This window comes from Balaenoptera musculus, chromosome 1 (assembly GCF_009873245.2).
Source record: "Balaenoptera musculus isolate JJ_BM4_2016_0621 chromosome 1, mBalMus1.pri.v3, whole genome shotgun sequence".
In the NCBI taxonomy this organism is placed as follows: Eukaryota; Metazoa; Chordata; class Mammalia; order Artiodactyla; family Balaenopteridae; genus Balaenoptera; species Balaenoptera musculus.
Genome location: NC_045785.1, coordinates 82,796,350 through 82,814,790, shown reverse-complemented (window position 1 = coordinate 82,814,790; position 18,441 = coordinate 82,796,350). Strand labels below are relative to the sequence as shown.

General features: G+C 45.6%; 1 protein-coding gene across 3 annotated transcripts in view; it reads left to right on the top strand.

The window, feature by feature from the left end:
* Positions 1–18,441, top strand: part of ABCA4 (ATP binding cassette subfamily A member 4) — a 126,012-nt gene that overhangs the window by 37,235 nt on the left and 70,336 nt on the right. For all 3 annotated transcript variants that reach the window (XM_036830186.1, XM_036830196.1, XM_036830204.1), the window contains exons 9-14: positions 791–930; positions 1,605–1,721; positions 2,399–2,596; positions 15,116–15,321; positions 15,983–16,159; positions 18,174–18,396. In XM_036830186.1, the coding sequence (XP_036686081.1) occupies positions 791–930; positions 1,605–1,721; positions 2,399–2,596; positions 15,116–15,321; positions 15,983–16,159; positions 18,174–18,396 (1,061 nt within the window). The remainder of the gene's footprint in view (positions 1–790; positions 931–1,604; positions 1,722–2,398; positions 2,597–15,115; positions 15,322–15,982; positions 16,160–18,173; positions 18,397–18,441) is intronic.

The following is an 18,441-nucleotide window of genomic DNA, read 5'->3' as shown; positions in this document are numbered from 1 at the left end:
TTGGAACGGGAACGGAAGGGACATTTCCCACTGATCTGATTGAACTAGGGTTACGTTCTAGAGGAAGAGAAAGATAAATGAGGAGGCAACCCAGAGTTGCAAGCAGAGCTGGGGTCAGAAGGGCTCTGGAGAGTAAACATAGCTGTGGGATGTTTTTACAAACACAATGTAGTGAAAATCCGTGTGTGTAGTACTGAATTACGTTCCAAATGGCAAGTTGCTGGCAAGTTATCTTTCCCACCTTTCACTATTTTTTTTGGCTCCTGTGGGGTAAAGGAGGGTGGGGTGTGGACGAAATGCAGCTGGGCAACCCTCTAGTTAAAAATTGAAAAGCAGCAGCAAGGCACACACCAAAAGCAGCTGGGCCCTAAGACAGCCACACACAACAGAGAAGTTAAGCAGCTAATTGAAAGGAAATTATTGAGACTAAAGCTGAGATTGCAAGGGGAGGCCTTGTTTGGCCTCTCGGTTCCTTTCATCTGAGAATGGCCTCTGTTCCTTGCAATAATCATAAGCAGGCTTCTCAACCTTCCTGTAAAGCAGAAAAAAAACCACAGGGCAAGCCCCATCCTTTGTTTCTCTGATGAGGCCTTTATTGAGATGCAGTGTGGCATTTTTACTTACTAATGATGAGCTTGTTATTTGTGGGGTACAGCCTATTAATTTAGGTTATTTGTCAAATCCTCCAGCATACAGTTGAATGAGACATGTGATTTGAACACACTAATGACTATGTTTAGCTCTGAGCAACGGGGAGTTTCTATAAAATCTGTCCCTTCTCTCCTGACAGCAACCTTTTGTAATGCATTGATCCAGAGCCTGGAGTCAAACCCTCTAACCAAAATAGCCTGGAGGGCAGCAAAGCCTTTGCTGATGGGAAAAATCCTCTTTACTCCGGATTCCCCCGCAATACGCAGGATACTGAAGAATGTAAGGTCCCAGCTGGTCTTGTCCCTTCTGCCTTCTCCTCTGGCTACCCAGTAGAATGAGAGTGTGTGTGCATGCATGTGCGTGTATGTGTGAATGAGTGTGTGTGTGTGTGTGTGTGTGTGTGCGTGTGTGTCTGTATTTTTTACTGTGCCCTCCTGGTGGTGAGCCTCATGTTTGCTTTTTGCTAAGTGGACTCTTGGTTCCTCCCCCATCCACAGACATCATTGGAAGGCTTTGCACCAATGCCCCTGCCTGGCCCTGCCCTCTCTATGCAGCCTACAATGAGATTTTCTTCCTCACTTCCTGAATTCTATCCCTAAGGGAAGAGTTCACAGTTCTCTGAAGCCTGGCTACCCAGAACAGACAAAGATAGGGAGGAAGGGAGGAAGAGCACTTGCTCACAGGGAGTCCAAATCCAGCTTTAATGAGGTTCTGAGACAATAGCATCATCAATATTATGAGTACCTCTGAGATACTAAGAAATAAGATTCTGTCAATCTGGGAGGCTGGGAAATAGCTGATTGTTCTGGGAAATATCAATCAACTGAGAAAATAAAGACACTTCCTTGAAAAGCCTTTCCTAAGTATTGAGGGTTCGTGACAGGAAAGGTACAACCAAGATTCTCTCTCACTTTTTCTCTCTCCATCCTTCTGCTGTCTCTGTCTGGTTTTAGGCCAACTCGACGTTTGAAGAGCTGGAGCGTTTCAGGAAGTTGGTCAAAGCCTGGGAAGAAGTAGGGCCCCAGATATGGTACTTCTTTGACAAGAGCATGCAGATGACCATGATCAGAGTACGGATGGCATTAGAGGTCGGGAGGCGGGGGGAGGAGAAAGGCCAGGAAAGTTCCATTTGTTTCCTTTGCCCAATAGAGGGTTAATCACCCCTGGAGTTAGATCAAAATATAATAAGCACCAGTTTTGGAAGCTGTCATCATGTGGAATCACCAACTTTGGGTGGGATATAGGTTTCTGAAACTCTGGGGAAATGTGAAAACCGGCGTAAGACCAGTGACCTCCTGAGGTTTCTTGCTGTTATGAATTCACTTGAGGGCCTCAGATTCAGAGGGGCATCTCCCCAAGGGGCCAGCTCTGTAACTGCAAAAGGTGGTTGAGTGTGTCTCTCTGGTCTCATTTTCACTTTCACAAAACCAGGAGATAAGAGTCCTGCATAGCAGGGATAATTAAAAGGGAACCAAAGAAAATCCTTAAGAAAAAGAAAGCTTCCTATATACCATTTCCCTGCCCCTCTCCCCCATCCCCACATAAACGTCTCCCCTCTGTTATAGAGACCTATGTATTGGGGGGAAATGGGATATAGATAGATACGCCTTATGATGGCAGAAAACCCACTAGATTTTTAGGGAGCCTTAAAGTCTATCCTATTTGTTAAAAATTAGAAATGGCCTAAAAACAAGACCAAAGATCCTGTGGAATTCTAAATGCTGTAACTGTATTGCTTCTTCCCAAGGACACCCTGGAGAACCCAACAGTAAAAGCCTCTTGGAATAGGCAGCTTGGTGAAGAAGGTATTACTGCCGAAGCCATACTGAACTTCCTCTATAGGGGTCCACGAGAGGGCCAGGCTGATGACATGGACAGCTTCGACTGGAGGGGTATATTTAACATCACTGATCGCATGCTACGCCTGGCTAATCAATACCTGGAGGTAAGGGCAGCGAGCCACCTGAGGGCCACATTGGGCCCCTCCAGGACAGCCCTGTAGGTGGAGCCAGAGATCCCTTAGCAAGCCAAGTGGTCTTGGGTTTCAAATCTCATTTTCCCCCCTGAAGAAACAAGAATTCCCACAGCCCCCAGATATGGATTCTGTTCTCTAACAGCTTATCCACAATTAAATAGTTCCCTCTTCACATCTTCTGCCTCCTAACAGCTCCCTGACTCCTCCTTGGCTACTCCTTCTGCCTTGTAGCTCATACAGTGTCGTGTCTGTCCTCAGCCATCTCCTGTCTGCCATTGCTTCAGTGGCTGTCCATTGGTAGTGTCCACCAAACCTCAAGTTCCAAGGTCCCCCTGCTTGCTGGACACTCCCACCCCCGGGTTATACAGGCACATCAGCCTCAACATGTCCAAAACAAATCTGTATTCTCCCTACCCATAAAGCCTCTCCTCCTCCAGCATTTCCTGTCCTGATCACGGTCCTCTGCAGTTTTCCAGATTCTCAAGCTAGAGGTTTAAGGGTCAACCTTAAATCACCTTCCACTCAACAGCTCTCATTTACTGTGTAACCTTTTGCCAAGCACTGTGCTAAATAAGCGCTTTCACGTACCTTAGTTCATTCAATCCTCTGATAGCTCCATCAAGTGTATGCTATCATCATTCCCACTTTACAGGTGCAGAAGCTGAGGCTTAAAGAGTTTAAATAAGATCCCATCTCACAGCTATTAGGTAGAACAGACAGGATGCAGATCCGGTGTGCCTGAATTCAGAGCCTGCCGTCCTGACCCCTCCACTGCCTCTGTTACATCCAGTCACTGAGCTTTGTCTCCTCATCTCTAGGTATTTCTCAACTCCTCCTCTTGCTTGCCAGGCTCTCTGAGCCCCAGAGGCCTTGTCATCTCTCCACTAGCCTGTTCTAAAGGCTCACTCCCTGGACTCCAGGGTCCAGTCTCTGTTGGTTCAGGCGCTTCTCCACGCTGACACCAGAGTTACATTCCAAACACACATCTACTGGCATCACTGTCACTCTTACAATCTTAATGACTCCTCCTCAGGGAACGCAAGTCCCTTCCAAACCTGCTCCAGCCCACCTTCCCAGCCTCTGCTCACTCATACACCTTCAGCTCTGCTCCACAGGTCCTTCCACCACCCTCAGGGACACCCCAGCTTCTCCTGATTTCATCCTTTGCAAATGGCTGTTTCTCTGCCTATTTATGAGAGCCTTTTTGCTTAAATGAAAAAGAGAATTTACTGGTTGACATAACCCGGAAGTTCAGGGGACCTAGGACACTGTGTCCTTCCATCTTACCTTTCGGTTTGCCTTGGCGCAGCTTTGATCTCAGCCAGACCCTTTCCATTTGGTAGTGTGTCAGCTGCTCACAGCCCTCAAAGGTCATCTTTACCCCAAAAACTACACAGAAAGAGGGAGTGGCTTTCCCATAGCATACATAATACTCCTAGAGAGTTCTCAGATTGGCCTGGCCACTCTACCTATCCCCAGTCCCTCAGCGGATTGTGTACCACCACGAGGTAAGGAAAGCACAGTTGGCTTCATCTGAGTGTCATGGACTGAGCAGGATTACTGTGAATTCGGGGAGGGTATTTCCCCGAAAGAAGAAACATAAGGCAGAGAAGTCTGAAAGGACTTTTCCTTCTCCATCTGTTGAGCTTCTCTTCATTCACTGTTTGAGACTTAGCTCTCAAATGTCACTTCCGCTTCGACGTAGGTTAAGTCATTCACTCCTCTGTGCTTCCCTGGCCCCCTCTTTACATCTCTTTCAGACCGTATTCAAGTTAGATTCAAGTTAGCTGTTAACATGTCCGTCTCTGGCCGATCAGCAGGCTGGAGTTATCAGAGTCAAGGAGCCCATCCTAGTTATTCTTGAATTCTCGACCTCAAACTTCCAGGGAACATCTCCGCCTGAGGGCTTATCACACCTGCCACTGGGCCTCATGTCATATAGAACCATTAGCAGGTAGAAGATGCTCTGGGCAGTAGGAGAGGGAATTAAGCCAGTGGCCCCCAAGAGCAAGCCCCTCTCCCCAGACTCCTTGGTCCTGAGGATAGCTAACTAGTGAGAAAAAGCCCGGCACCAGCTGTCACCACGGTGCTCTTGAGGACTCCCTGCTGCCCTTGGCGCCCCCAGAATTTCCCTGGAGTGTGTGATGCTCCGTCTCCAGAACCGTGGAAATATTGGCACAGGCTCTCTAGGTGGCCTTTCAGCAGCGGTCAGGTGTGGCAGCAGCACAGCCAAAGTTCAGGTCATTACAAAGTGATTCCCAGCTTGTCTGAAGACAAGAATGACCATGGGTGCTTTTTACGAAACAGATTTCTGGACACAAACCCAGATCAACTGACTCAGAATTCCCAGGGAAGAGGCCTGGTAATCTGTATTTTTACAAACCTGTTGGATTGGTAGGATCTTGGAGTCCCCTTGTACAATTACTCAGTTGACATCGTCTTCTTCTCACGGTGCCTCTACCAGCTAAGTCCCCATCCCTGGCCATGCCCACCACCATCCACCACTGTGCTTATAATACAGGCAGGATTTTTTGGATGGGGTGCAGATGGAGGCACTCTGTTCCTTTATTCTTGCAGAATAGAGTTCAGTGGGTCTCACAATATTTTTGTGAGGTACTACGTATCAGTATAAAGAATACTTCTTAGGTTTGACTTGACATTTGCATGGTGATGTAAAGGGCTTGTTTTCTTGAAGGATCATTTTTTCCATGTAGCTTGTGCTTAATGTAGCACAAGGCACCCAACAGATACTTAGTATATATTAAATGGTTAAGAATTCAGTCTCTGGAGCCAGACCACTTGGGTTCAAATCCCTGCTAGTTGTGCCTCAGTTTCTGCATCTGTAAAGTGGGGATATTAATAATACTTACCTAATAGGCTTGTTATGAGAATTAACTGAGTTAATTCATGCAAAGCACTTAAGACAGTGCCTGGCATTTAGTAAGCACTTAATAAATACTAACTTTTTAGTAAAATACAAACAAACAAAAAATACTATTTGGGAGGAGGAGAGTGAAATTAGTGAAATCAGGCCCAGCCACTGAGCCACTCCTGGTGCTCCTCTAGGGATTACAAAACTGCTAATCGCATCTCACATAAGCCACCAACACTTCCCTGGGGCCTTGCAATCCCATTAGCCCAGCGAAATGCTCCTAAGCAAAGGCCAAGACTGCCACAGGTCAGTGGCCTGCCCCAGGGGTTCCTAAGAGGAGTTTTGATGGTGGCAGAAACCCAGCAGGTAATTATGCTGAGGTTTCTGATCTTCCTGCCCTGGGGAGCAGGGGAGCGGGAGGAAGGAGGAAAGTGATGGGGAATGAACTGAAAGGAGAAGACGGGGCGGGGGTGGGGGTGGGGGTGGGGGTGTTGGGGGCGGGTGTTGTAAAGCAGTGAGGTAGAATCCAATCATCACAACTGGTCCTGGAATTTTCCGCTTTTGTCCTTGTGTTTTGGGAAGTCTGGAGGAGCTTTGGAAACTCCCCAGCTCTCATCCTGAGGACTACTCAGTAGCAGACAGGGCATGAAAACCTCTTCATGATGGCCTTTCCAGGACAGGGCAGCAAGCATGTTCCTTCATAGGCTGTTCAAGGCTTGACTGAGCCTCTCCTTTTCAGTAATATGACTTTCATTAAAGAGCTTTGAGAACTTCTGGGCCAGCCTTGATGCCTACTTCCCTGCCTATTCCAAAAACGAAAAAAATCATTTCAGGAAAATTCAGCAAAAATACTCTAAAATGTAAATTATGTCAGTTCCGGTCAGTGCTGCACTCAGATGTGATATTGAACAACAGAAGGTCCAAGAACTAAGAGCAAACTTTTAAGCCTTTTGTCATTACAGGAAAGGGGAGTGATTCAATAAGTTTTCTCTTCACCTAATAGAAGGGCCAAGTCCTCTTTCTTTCTGCTCGGGGTGAGGCCTTAGTTACTGGACATTCCACTGAGTATCCTGGAGAGTGTCCCATTCCTCCGGAGCTGCCTTGCTTGGTCATTGTATGCCATGTTAGGCCACTGCTTGGGGAACCTTCTCACCTGCCAGTGAGGATAAATGGGCCTGGATCTCTGCCCATGAGCTACATCACTCTGGGAAAGACACTTTACCTGCTAAGGCTCAATTTTCTTATCCGTAAAATCCAGATAATAACACAACAGACGTCACAGTTGTTGTTAAAGATAAAGTGAGTGAAGCGTGCAGGGCACTCAGTACATTTGTGCCATTGACTAGTTAAACCTGTGTATAAATTCTCTGCCCCCAATTCCCCATCTCTTAGGTGGGGCTGTTAGTGCCCCCCTTTCCAAGCGGCTGTGAGGATGAGATTGGAGAGGGCTGGGCACATAGTAGAGCCATTTGATGCATGGCAGCTCTTGCTATGAACCACAAGGATGTCCACCCTTGAACCACAGACCACGTGAGGAATGTAGCTTTTTCTCAGACTCACTTTGTGTAAGCATTAACCAGGATGTGAAGCCACTCTTCATATTAACCTTGTGAATTGGCTTAGAATCAGGATTTTCAGTCCATTCCTGAAGGCCCAGGAGGATGTCTCTGGGGCCATTCTGGCCCTTCTGTGGACAGTGCTTCAGTGGCTCCAGAACTCTTTCTGTCCTTGGAGCACGTCCTCAATAAAGGGCTTCTGTAACCTTATTCATCCCATAACCATGTTTAGTCTTTCCCCTGATCCCCTGCCCTTAGCAGGGAAAAAAAAAAAATCAAGAATAAAAGACAGACTTCCTGGTCAGAAGGTGGGCAGTCAACTAGGGAAAGGGGTGAAGGTGACATTTTGGGAGCATCACATCTCTAACACATGGAAAGAGTCATCTCTACAGGCCTTCTGATCACCTTCTCCAAGTCTAAGGAGGCTGAGGGCAAATGAGTCTTCATGTAGGTAAATATCTTAAACTGGTATGTGTATACACTTACATTCATAATTTATATGTCTTATTCACATATATTTTTCTTCTGAGAAAAGCACAATTAGAAAAATTCCTCTGATAACCCTTTAGTTAAAACAAATATCCACACCCCTCCCCTTTGATTTCTTTGTTTAGCGAAGGGTTAGGCCTGGCACAGATGGAATACTATTTAGAATTCACAGTGTATTTTAATTTCATAGTATATTTGAATTTCAGGTCTTGAATTTAGCATCAGAAAGCTGAATTCAGCCAAACTTTAATATGAAAATACCTCTGATCAAGGCATAAAATTGTACTTTAACCAGTTACAACTTCCTTTCCCTAAGTCTTGAAAAAACATGTATTCATTAACTGCTTTTACCTCTGCTGTCAACACACTCAATATATGTGCATAACTCTTTATTATCTACATGGTGATTATCTTGTTGATGAATTATCAGTAGGGGGATTTTTTGGACCACCTTTCCTCTGTACCTTGCATGGTCCTGGCCACATGCCACCACTACCCAACCAGAATGTGCTCAGGGAGTGTATTTTTCAGGCTAGCCTAAATAAAAATAGGATAAGGAAGGTAAAGCTACTGATCGTGTAATTTACTTTAGTCAGATGTTTAGGGATTCGCATAATATCTGTCCTAGTGCTTTCTTCTGTTGATTCATTGTCTCCAAATGTGCATTGGGAGGCTAGGGAGAAGTCAGGGGAAAGGTCAAAAGGGTACAAAAGTCTACACCATTAGAGCAATATTATTTTGAGAGCCATGAACTGGATCATAAGCAACTCATGGGCAATGACCTTATTTTATGGCTCATCGGTCTCTCAGAAACATAGAACTGGGCTGAGGAAGGAGAACACAGTTTGGGGAGGAGGGGGGGTGGGCTCGAGTTGTAGGTAGAAGAAAGGAACTTGTATTTGAGCCTGCTGTGAGCCAGCCACTATGTTGGGCACTCTTACATGTCATCTCATGCAACGCTCCTAACTACCTGCCCAGCAGGCGTAATTGTTATCATTTTATAGAATTAAAAACTGACTTGCCTAACATACCACAGCGGATAAGAGGTGGATCCAGAATTCTAATCCAGACCTGTCTGGCTCTGAAGAGGAAGTTCTTTCTTGTACCACAAGGGGCATATTAGTAGGGGGTTCAGTCAGTGTTGTTTGGATAAATTACATAATGAGTTGGATAGGGACAGCAATTATTTTGTTATATTCAGAATAACAGACACTATTGTGATTCAGTCTTTTCTGCTTGGAAATAACTAGGTTTAGAGTAGGAAACCAAAGAGATTTGAGCTCATTCAGTCATTCATATATTCGCATGAATTGAACTACCTACCTCTGAATAAATACAATTAATCCCTGACCCCTAGAAGCTCACATTCTATTGAGAGAGATAAGCTTGTCATTAAATAAGGCCTTAGTAGTGGTACCTCAAGGAGCTGCTAGAATTCAATCTAATGGAGGAGAAACAAGTTACACAAATCCAAAGTCAAAATGTCACAAATCCTCCAAGGACTGTCAAATATCTTCCAAATTGTCTCCGAAATCCCCCTTCCTCACCCTCTCCATGTATGGCCTCTGTTTACTAGGGCCTGTACCATCTCTCCTAGCTGGTCTCTGGGCCTCTGGTCTCTCACTGCTTCTGTTCAGCTCCCAGACTGCCTCCAGTGAGATCTTTCTGAACCCCCAGTCTTGCCATGATGTACCAGCTCTGTGATTTCGGGCAATATCGCTGTTCCCCTGCCTGAAAAATAAGGATGATAAGTGAAGCTACAGCTAGGGCAGTGTTCACCAGTGTGGCTGGACTGGGTGTTTGTGACTGGCAGGTCCTTTCAATGGTCAGTGCCCAGCTCTGCTGATTATTAAATATTTTGAATATGGTAACACTTCCCTCCCAAAGTTGTTGGAATGGTTAAACAAGAAAGCTTTGAGAGCTAAAATCCCCTGCCGTCGTCAGCCAGGCTGTTTTGTCTTTCCTTGGACCTAACTACACAGGAAGCATCACCTGGTGGCTTTGTCCTAGTGTGAGTCTTCATGCTCCAACCTGACCTTTTCATTTGTTTCATTATTGTATTTATTTATTTTAGGAACGGACATTTTTTAACAGCTGTGCATTTCCTATCCCTTTGTTTTCCTGTCGTGGTGCATTTCCTCACTCTTTGTGGTTGAACATTTCAGATGTCTGTTCACGGTGCCCGGTGTGGTAGATAAAATGTATGGCAACGCCTTTGGCCTCTACCTCACCATCTCAACCAACTCAAACAGCCCAAAACTATTTTATCCAGTGGCTTTTTCCATGTGTTGGGAAACAAATCTTGAGTGTTATGGTCTAGATATGCCAGGAAATTCATTCTGGGATGTTTGCCCACATCCATTGGCATTTTCCAGAAGGAACCCCACGTGTCTCCAGGTCCACCAGCGGGACCACTTGAGACCTCAGTTGGCATTCATCAGCCGCTTTGTTCTCAGCCTGAGTGTGGAAGTCAAATTTGTAAGAGGCAGGATTGTAGAGGCAGTGTCTCTCAGGGTGTAGTGCTTTTCTTATCCCTCACATGTCCTGGGTGTATTAGTCAAAGTACTGTGTCAGCACAGAGTGCCAATCCCCTTTGATTATCAGGTTCAAGCAGAAAAAGAGATTCTTTCTCTCTTTGCCTCCACTGGACATCGTTTCCCACTTAATAGATAATTTATCTATTATTTAATGTGTTTGAATTAGAGTTGAAGAGGTCGCAGTTGAAGAAGGAAGCCTGCTGCTACTGCAGCTTCTTCTCCCAAGGTAGTGTTTGATTTAGCTGTGTAAACAAGTGACTGCATTCTCCAGAGGTCTTAAACACAGCTGCCTGCCCTGGAGAGAGCCACACCTCTTCCGCCAGGGTGCACTCTGGTTCCTGGTGAGTATCAGCAAAACAACAAACAAGGAATTGTAGGATATGTGTGGGCTTCAAATGGCAGTGGTCCTGCCACCCAGATTTTGGCCACAGTAGTTGGGAACGGAAGGAGACAAGGAAACCTCTTCTCTTGCTTTACTGCCCTTGGCTATCACAGGGCATTATAACAATTCTCTTTGAGATTCTGAATTCTGCTTGCAAAATTTGCCCAGAATCTGCCTCTGAAGCTGTGAGACAACGAATTTTTAATCAGTGAAGATGCCCTTTGAATTTTTTTCCCAGTACTGGTGCTATTTTTGTGCTGAGCCTCTTACACTAGCCATTACTTACCTACCTACAGTATTCTTCCCTAACATCCATGGTCACACAGTTTCTCTCTGTGTAGAACCAAATAGCTTTTATAAACAGACTCTGTGGCTTCAGTCTCATTAGAACCTACTATGTGTTAACTTACAAGCTAATCAGACCACACCAGATATGTCAAAATCCATAACCTTGGTTAAGGGTTTAGTCATTCATCATTGCCTCCCAAACACACTCATGTACATACTCTCATCAATATACATGCTCGTTAGCCAAGATCTTAACTTCAGGGACCAGAGCAAGTACCAAAAGGGAACGAGGTCACTTGCTGTTAGCCAGGTGGCCTCCGCATGAGAATGCAAGGGTACATCATGAGTCATACCTCAGTGGATGACCCAGGGAGTTCTGACTCATGTCCAAATCTACAATTGCTCTGCCTTGACCTCAGGAAGATGTTCTGGATTAGCTTCATAAGACCTTCCTCTGGTAGAGTTGTCTGACTTTCACCTAATGGCCAATGAGCAAGCTAGTGAACACCAGTGGCTTAGGACCCACCCCACTGCCACCCTCCATTGCCCAGGTGGACACAGAGCTTTGGCTTCTGTCCGTAGCATTGTTCTAACTAGATGAGTTGCTATGGATCAGCTTGGGATGGGTTATGTTCCCAGCCATATTGTTTTTAAAAGATAACTGCCTTCTTCCCCAGACAAACAGCTGTCATAAATGAAAGGTAACCTGGCAGGGGCTTAAAAGCCACTAGACTCTTTTGATTTTCAAGATATTTTGCAAAAACAGTAATAAAAATGGTATTCATCGAGTCCTCATTACTTGTGAAATAGTTTAGTATCCTACATGGTTAAAACACAGGCTCTCTCCAGGGGAAGTTTGCTCATCATGCCTCTTAAGAGAGCTTGGAGTGATAATCGTAAAGTGGTTGTGATGATTCAAGGGGTTAATATAAGCAAAGCCCTTGGACCAGTTTTGGTCATATTGTGAGCCTGCAGTAAGCATCAGCTTTTATTCTTACCAGGCGGCACTGGCTGGCCCTTCCCAAACAAGGGTTCATGTGATCCTTAGAACACACCTGTGAGGTAGGCGTATCTCCAGCTCGCAGATAGGGAAAGAGAGGCCACACAGTTAGGAAACAGCAGAGTGGGGATGGCATTCAAACACTACCCTGTACCATCTTTCCAAAGATGATAATTCAACTTTGAAAATGGGTCAGGTGTTTCAGGGTAAAAATGAGTGTTTGAGAACCTTTTGGTTTTGTTTTTCCAGAGAGTATCAGGGTACCAGCCTAGGGGGATACAGCAGGAAACATGACTGTGAATCAGCTGCCTGATAGAAGAGCCAGGATGGAGCCCACGTCATTGCGGGACTCAACGATATCACTGAAAACATCAGCGCTTATTCCAGTATAGATTTCCCTTCAAGACATGAAAGGAGAGTTCAAAGAGAATGGGCTAGATTGCTCGGAAAGTCACATTATTAAAATGTGTTTGTTTTTATTAGCTTTTTTGCTTCGCTGAGAGTTATACTCTTACTAACATTATATCAAAAATTCACCTTTCACTAATTTCTCCTAGTTTACCATCTGATTTCGGGTGCACAGGATTATGTTCACAACACACAGTAGTAAAGTTATATTTCTTGCAGCATTTGGGACTTCTAAATTTGAATTAATTCATTTCAGTAAACACTTATTGAGTCCCTTTCATGAGGAAATACTGTTCCAGAGACCTAATGAATAAGACATGGCCCCTGACCTCCGGGAACTTACTGTCTCTAGAGCTGTGCTAACCAATGCAGTAACCACATGTCGCTATTTAAATTTAAATAAATTAAAGTGAAAAATTCAGTGCCTCAGATGCACTAGCCACATTTCAAGTACTCAGTCAATAGCCATATGTGGTTACTGGCTACCATGTTGGATAGGGCAGAAATAGAACATTTCCATCACTGCAGAAAGTTCTACTGGACAGTGCTGATCTACTGGACAGGGGCAAGAGATCTTATTTAGGAATTCTGTTGCTCTGACTTCGTAGTTGGAGTATGGCTTACTCTTAGAGCAATGTGAAGGAACAGCAGCACCCTTCAGGCTTGACACTTGAAAACATGGATTCATATTCTGCTTCTGACCTATACTGACCTGGGGCAAGGCCCTAGGATGCCAGTTTCCTCATCAGTAAGCAAGCACATCAGACTGTAAGACCCCTCTATGACTCTGTCTGTCCAAGTGCCCTGTGATGCTATGAGGGAATTGGTAGAATACTCTGTGTTTGTGTGTGTGTGTGTGTGTGTGTCACAGCTAAAAGAAACTGCAGAGAATTTCCATCTCCCCAAGAACTTTCCTGATTATTTTAGAAATTTAATTTCAAGTTCACTCTATTTGTCAATACTAAAACTCTATATATGCAGTCCTAAACTCGACAAACTGATTTAAAAGAAGAGAGAGACAGATTATTTTAAAACAGAGAGATAAGTAATAGCTGTGCTCTCTTACTTTGCAAGACAATCGTGAGCACATGGAGAGCCTGTGGATCAGGCTTTGCCTGTGGCTCCTGGTGTGGGAAGAAGTCTGGGCCTGGCGTTGAAAAATGGGGAGAGAACGCAGGCTCTGCCACTGTCTAGCTGCGTGACCTCTGGTAGGTCTCCTCTTCAATAAAATGAGGATTCCAGGTAACTCACAGGCTCTGTGGGAGAGTTAATGTGTTCCTTTAAGCCTGTGTTACATCAACAGCCTTCTAACCAGGCTTCCTGCTCCCCCTTCCCACCACCAGTGATCTTTCAGAAACATGGTCTGATCTCATATGTCCTACCTCTGCTTAAAACCCTACAGTGGTTTCTTGTGGCTTTTTAGGGTTTGCCAGGAAACTCCTGATTTTAGCATGGAAAGCCCTGCATCCCATGAAACCTCTCAGTTGGCCGGTCACCCTGCAAACCCAGCAGGGCAACTGACCTGGTCCCCACCTGCCTTCTTAGTACACATCTCTTACCTCTCACCTCTGCTCACCTACGTTCTTCTCTGTACATTGGCACAAGCTGGGGAGTGTTTGACAAAATGCTGATGCCTTGGCCCTGCCTCTTGAGAATCTGATTTCATTGTTTGGGGTGGGACTTGAGTATAGTTGTCTTTTTAACGCTCCGTGGTGGTTCTAAAGCACAGCCAAGGAAGGAAACCACTATTCTATTCTTGCAGGTTTCCAGAAACCCTGCGAGCTGTTCCCTGTGCCTGAGCTGACCTTTCCCTTGCTTTCTTCCCTTGGCTAATTCCTGCTTATTCTCATCCTGCTCAGTAGTCTCTTCCTCCAGGCAGCCCTCGGGGACCCCCCCCCCCCCGCCCCCGGTAGACTTAGCCTCATCCCTCCACTGGGCTGCTAGACTACCCTAGGCTTGCTTTCACCAGAACCTGATCATTCTGCATTCTGATTGTTGGTTTACTCCAACCCTCTCCCTCATTAGGTCTGGAGTTTCTTTCAGTAAGAGATTTTATCTTTCCTCCTTGTATCCCTGGAGCCAAGCAGGCTCTGGCACATTGCAGGCTTTCAGTAAGTATCCCATGAACAGATTAATCAAGACAAGGCCAGCTGACCTCTTGTGAGTTACATTCTAAGAAAGAAACATCGCACAATAACCCCAGTGTATTACAGAAACAGGAGGTTAAGGATAAAACACATCCAAGTACAATACAACCGCTTTAACAAATCTGTAAAAGTGGACAACTCCCAATATTCAAATTAAAAGAAATTCTTAGTTTTGCTCTTTTCTGGGTAATGATTTTTTTCTCTTCTGGGGAGAAAAAAAAAAGACATGTTAGGAAATTCCTCCTCCATCCTCATTACCTGTCATAAAATTGTAACTGGAAATGATTTCCCTGACGAAATCACTTTGACTTTCTGTTATTTTCTTTCTTCCTCCTTGTTCTTGCCTCAGCTGGCCATCCTTGTGTGTTTGCAGAGAGGCAGGAAGGTTTACCGCTGGGACTGTTTCTCTCTCTCTTTAAAACTCTTTTATTAGCAGGCTTTCTGATCTTCAAAGCAGCTTGTATCTGATGTGACCCCACTCCCTCAACTCCCCATGCTGGGGAGTGAGAGCTGGGAGTATTTTTGTCATTTTGACGACTTGCATACTTGGACAGCCCGATAGTGCGGTCCTCACTAAATCTGCAGGGATGAGAGCAAGTCAGCGTTCCTAAGCCCCCTTTCACCCCCAAATCTAGACACATTGAAAACTTGACACCAGACCCCGGAGTTAAGCAAACAGTAAGTTTATAGGTCTCCTTGCTTTTGACCCGTCCCCTGGGGCAGCAGCCCTGATCCTCTGCCATTTTCTTGCAGTTGAGTCTTTGCAGGTGGTGCTCCTCAGACTCTCTCAACCTTTGTGATTATCCACAGTGCTTGATCCTGGACAAGTTTGAAAGCTACGATGATGAATTTCAACTCACCCAACGAGCCCTGTCTCTGCTGGAGGAAAACAGGTTCTGGGCTGGTGTGGTATTTCCTGACATGTATCCCTGGACCAGCTCCCTACCACCCCATGTGAAGTACAAGATCCGAATGGACATAGATGTGGTGGAGAAAACCAATAAGATCAAAGACAGGTGATGTTTCAGGAGATCTCAGAAGGACCTGGGCATCCCCAGTGATGTATGAGGCAAGGAAAGGGGGCTCCTGTGGGCTCAGGCCACCCATCTCCTTCAGGGGCAGAAAGGTTACTCAGAAAGGCACAGAAGCACTTTGATATCAAAGAACTAAGCTAGACAGTAGATCCTGCTAGTTGGTGGGACCAGGAGAGTTCAGCTACCCTGTCTTTACCCCCTCAACTCAGCACTTGTCCCTGGCTGGCCTTTGTGCAATTTGGAGATGAAAACCTCTAGGTTTGAGTTATTGAGTTATCTTCACATAGAGATTCTGCAAATGAGGTTTCACCAAAGTCACTGGGAAATTATGTTTGGTACAGGGTAGGGGATTGAGACTGGACTCAGCCTGTAAATCAATTAAATTAAGTTAAATCAGAGGAAGTAAGATATTTTGTAAAGCTCAAAGTAGAGTACTTGAATGAAAGCAATTACAAATCGTGCTGTGGCTAATGTTCATAATTGAGATTTAACCTGTGAACTGGAAAATAGAATCAGATAGTGTGGAAAAGTTCAGGGGAAAGTTTCAGGAGAGTGAATACGGAGTCCCCTCGTGCTTATGACCAGTGAGTGAGCTGTCCATTCCCATTCCCATCCTTTGTCCCTCTCTCCGGTTTCTTCTTAGGTACTGGGATTCTGGCCCCAGAGCTGATCCTGTGGAAGACTTCCGATACATCTGGGGCGGGTTTGCCTATCTGCAGGACATGGTTGAACAGGGGATCACAAGGAGTCAGGCCCAGGCTGAGGTTCCAGTTGGAATCTACCTCCAGCAGATGCCTTACCCCTGCTTCGTGGATGACTCGTGAGTCTGAGGTCCCAATCCCCCTCCAGGACAAGCTGATCAGGTTGCTGGGGTGGGGTGAGGTGGAGGTGCTCCCCAGGCTTCAATCTCTTTGGAGAAAAAAACCCGGGGCCTGGGGCCGGCTCCGGGAGAATGGAGCTCTGATTGAGAAGCCTGCTTCTCCTCGACTCCGGGCAGGGTCAGATGGACAAGTAAAGTGGGAGAAAGGAGCTGGTGTTGTGGGTGGAAAAGGGAAGGTGAAAATTAAAGCAGGGGAAGTGAGGTTGGGGGAGGGGACAAAGGCTTTTAAAATTTCCACTACGTAGTATGTTTGGTATGTGGAAGGGTTCAGGTCAGAGTGTTTGCCCAGTGACTGCCAAAACAGCAAATTAGGACTCTGCATCACAAGTAGGTCCGGTTCCTAGGAGCCTTGGAATAATGCAGCTCCTTCCCTAATTAACATTCTCATGATGTATGCTTAATGAAAAGGTAGAGGGATGTGTTGGATGAGCTTGGGCCCTCCCTGCCTGCCCACCCCCATCCCCAGGCCTGTACATTTGCTGGCCAGTAGCAAACTAAGCAAGTAGCCCGCTGTTTTCTGAACATGCATTTGGGGGGTGGTAGAGGGAGGGATAAAGAGGGAGAAGGGGCTGGGAGGGCTCATTTACTATGGTGGATGGGGGCAGAAATGCTCCCAAGGACAGCAGCAGAGATCTGCAGTTGGCTTAGGGATTCAACTCCTAGAAGAAAACTGGGAAGTTCACCATAGTGTACGTGTGGGTTTGCAGGGTTCAGGGAGGAGATACACGTGCACAGCCTGTAAAAGGAAGAGTCAAATTGCCAGCTGGCAAGGTAGTAAAATAAAGCCCAGTATGGGTGTAACACCTCAGTCCAATCCGTTCTCCTTCAGCTCTACAGAAGACTAAAAGAGATAACAGGGGCTGTTCTGCAGTCAGTTTAAGTTTGGACAATAGGCAGAGATGGGAAATGGAGCCGGGGCAAAAGCCCAGCTCTACTTCTAAGATCAGAATAGGAGTAACCGGCAAGGAAGTGGGGTAAACAGTGAGGAGGCGGTAGGGATTCTGGCCATTCAATGTGGGAGAGCCCTCTGGTGGCAGGTCCCAGAAGGGCAGGCATTATGAATTTATGGTTCTCTCCCTAGGGCCATCTTGAGTGAAACCCTCCCACGCTGGAATTGGGCCCTTCTTGTGACACCCAACAGTTTTCAAGAAATAATAATCTCAAGGGCTTTTACTAGCACATCAAGCACAGGGAAAACATATGTAAAGTTCACAGTAGAGTAATTCCAGAATATCAACTCTGCCCTGCTTACTGGAATGAATATCCATGGATGTACTCCACCAGTACATGGCTGGTGGAGTCAGTGACTATTGAATCACTGATTGATTTGTTGCTGGGTCAGTTATTTTGTGCCTCTTCCTGTGTAACTGGGGTTTGATCCTCCTGGGTAGACAGTGCTTCACTGGCTGACCCCTTGGGGAGCCCAGTTATTGACCTCACCACCACCAGTTCCCTTTGTCCACCTTCTTGGGCTTCAGTGTCAGTTAGCATGTATCTACCTATTCCAGTCACATCCCGCATCATCAAGTCTGCAGTCCTTTCCTGGGAGATCTTACAAGAAGCTCTATACTATGTAACATACATAGTATGATTTTATTTACACATTTCACTTACAGAGCACTCATCTGGACTAACCAAAAAGCTGCCTGAGATCTTATAGAGAACATCTATACTGTGTAACATACGTAGTACAATTTTATTTACACATTTTACTCACAGACTTTTCATCTGGGCTAACCAAAAGGCTACAGTCTTTTGCTCTAAAGAAAAAGTAATCCTTTGGGACAAAGTGCAATGTATTAAAAGAGTCAAGTCCATTGAGTGCCTGGTGGAGATTTTTCTGCCTTTCCCTCCACCTGGGCTTTGTTCTCAACGTATTCATTCAACAAACATTTACTCCACCTCCACCAGGTACAAGGCAATCTGCTATTCTGCTTCTCTCCTCTTGCTTTAGTTTTATGATCATCCTGAACCGCTGTTTCCCTATCTTCATGGTGCTGGCCTGGATCTACTCTGTCTCCATGACAGTAAAGAGCATCGTCTTGGAGAAGGAGTTGAGACTGAAGGAGACCTTGAAAAATCAGGGTGTCTCCAACACAGTGATTTGGTGTACCTGGTTCCTGGACAGCTTCTCTATCATGTCGATAAGCATCTGTTTCCTGACAATATTCATCATGGTAAGCCAGATGGAGAAGGTTCAGAAAACCTTGAATAATTTTATT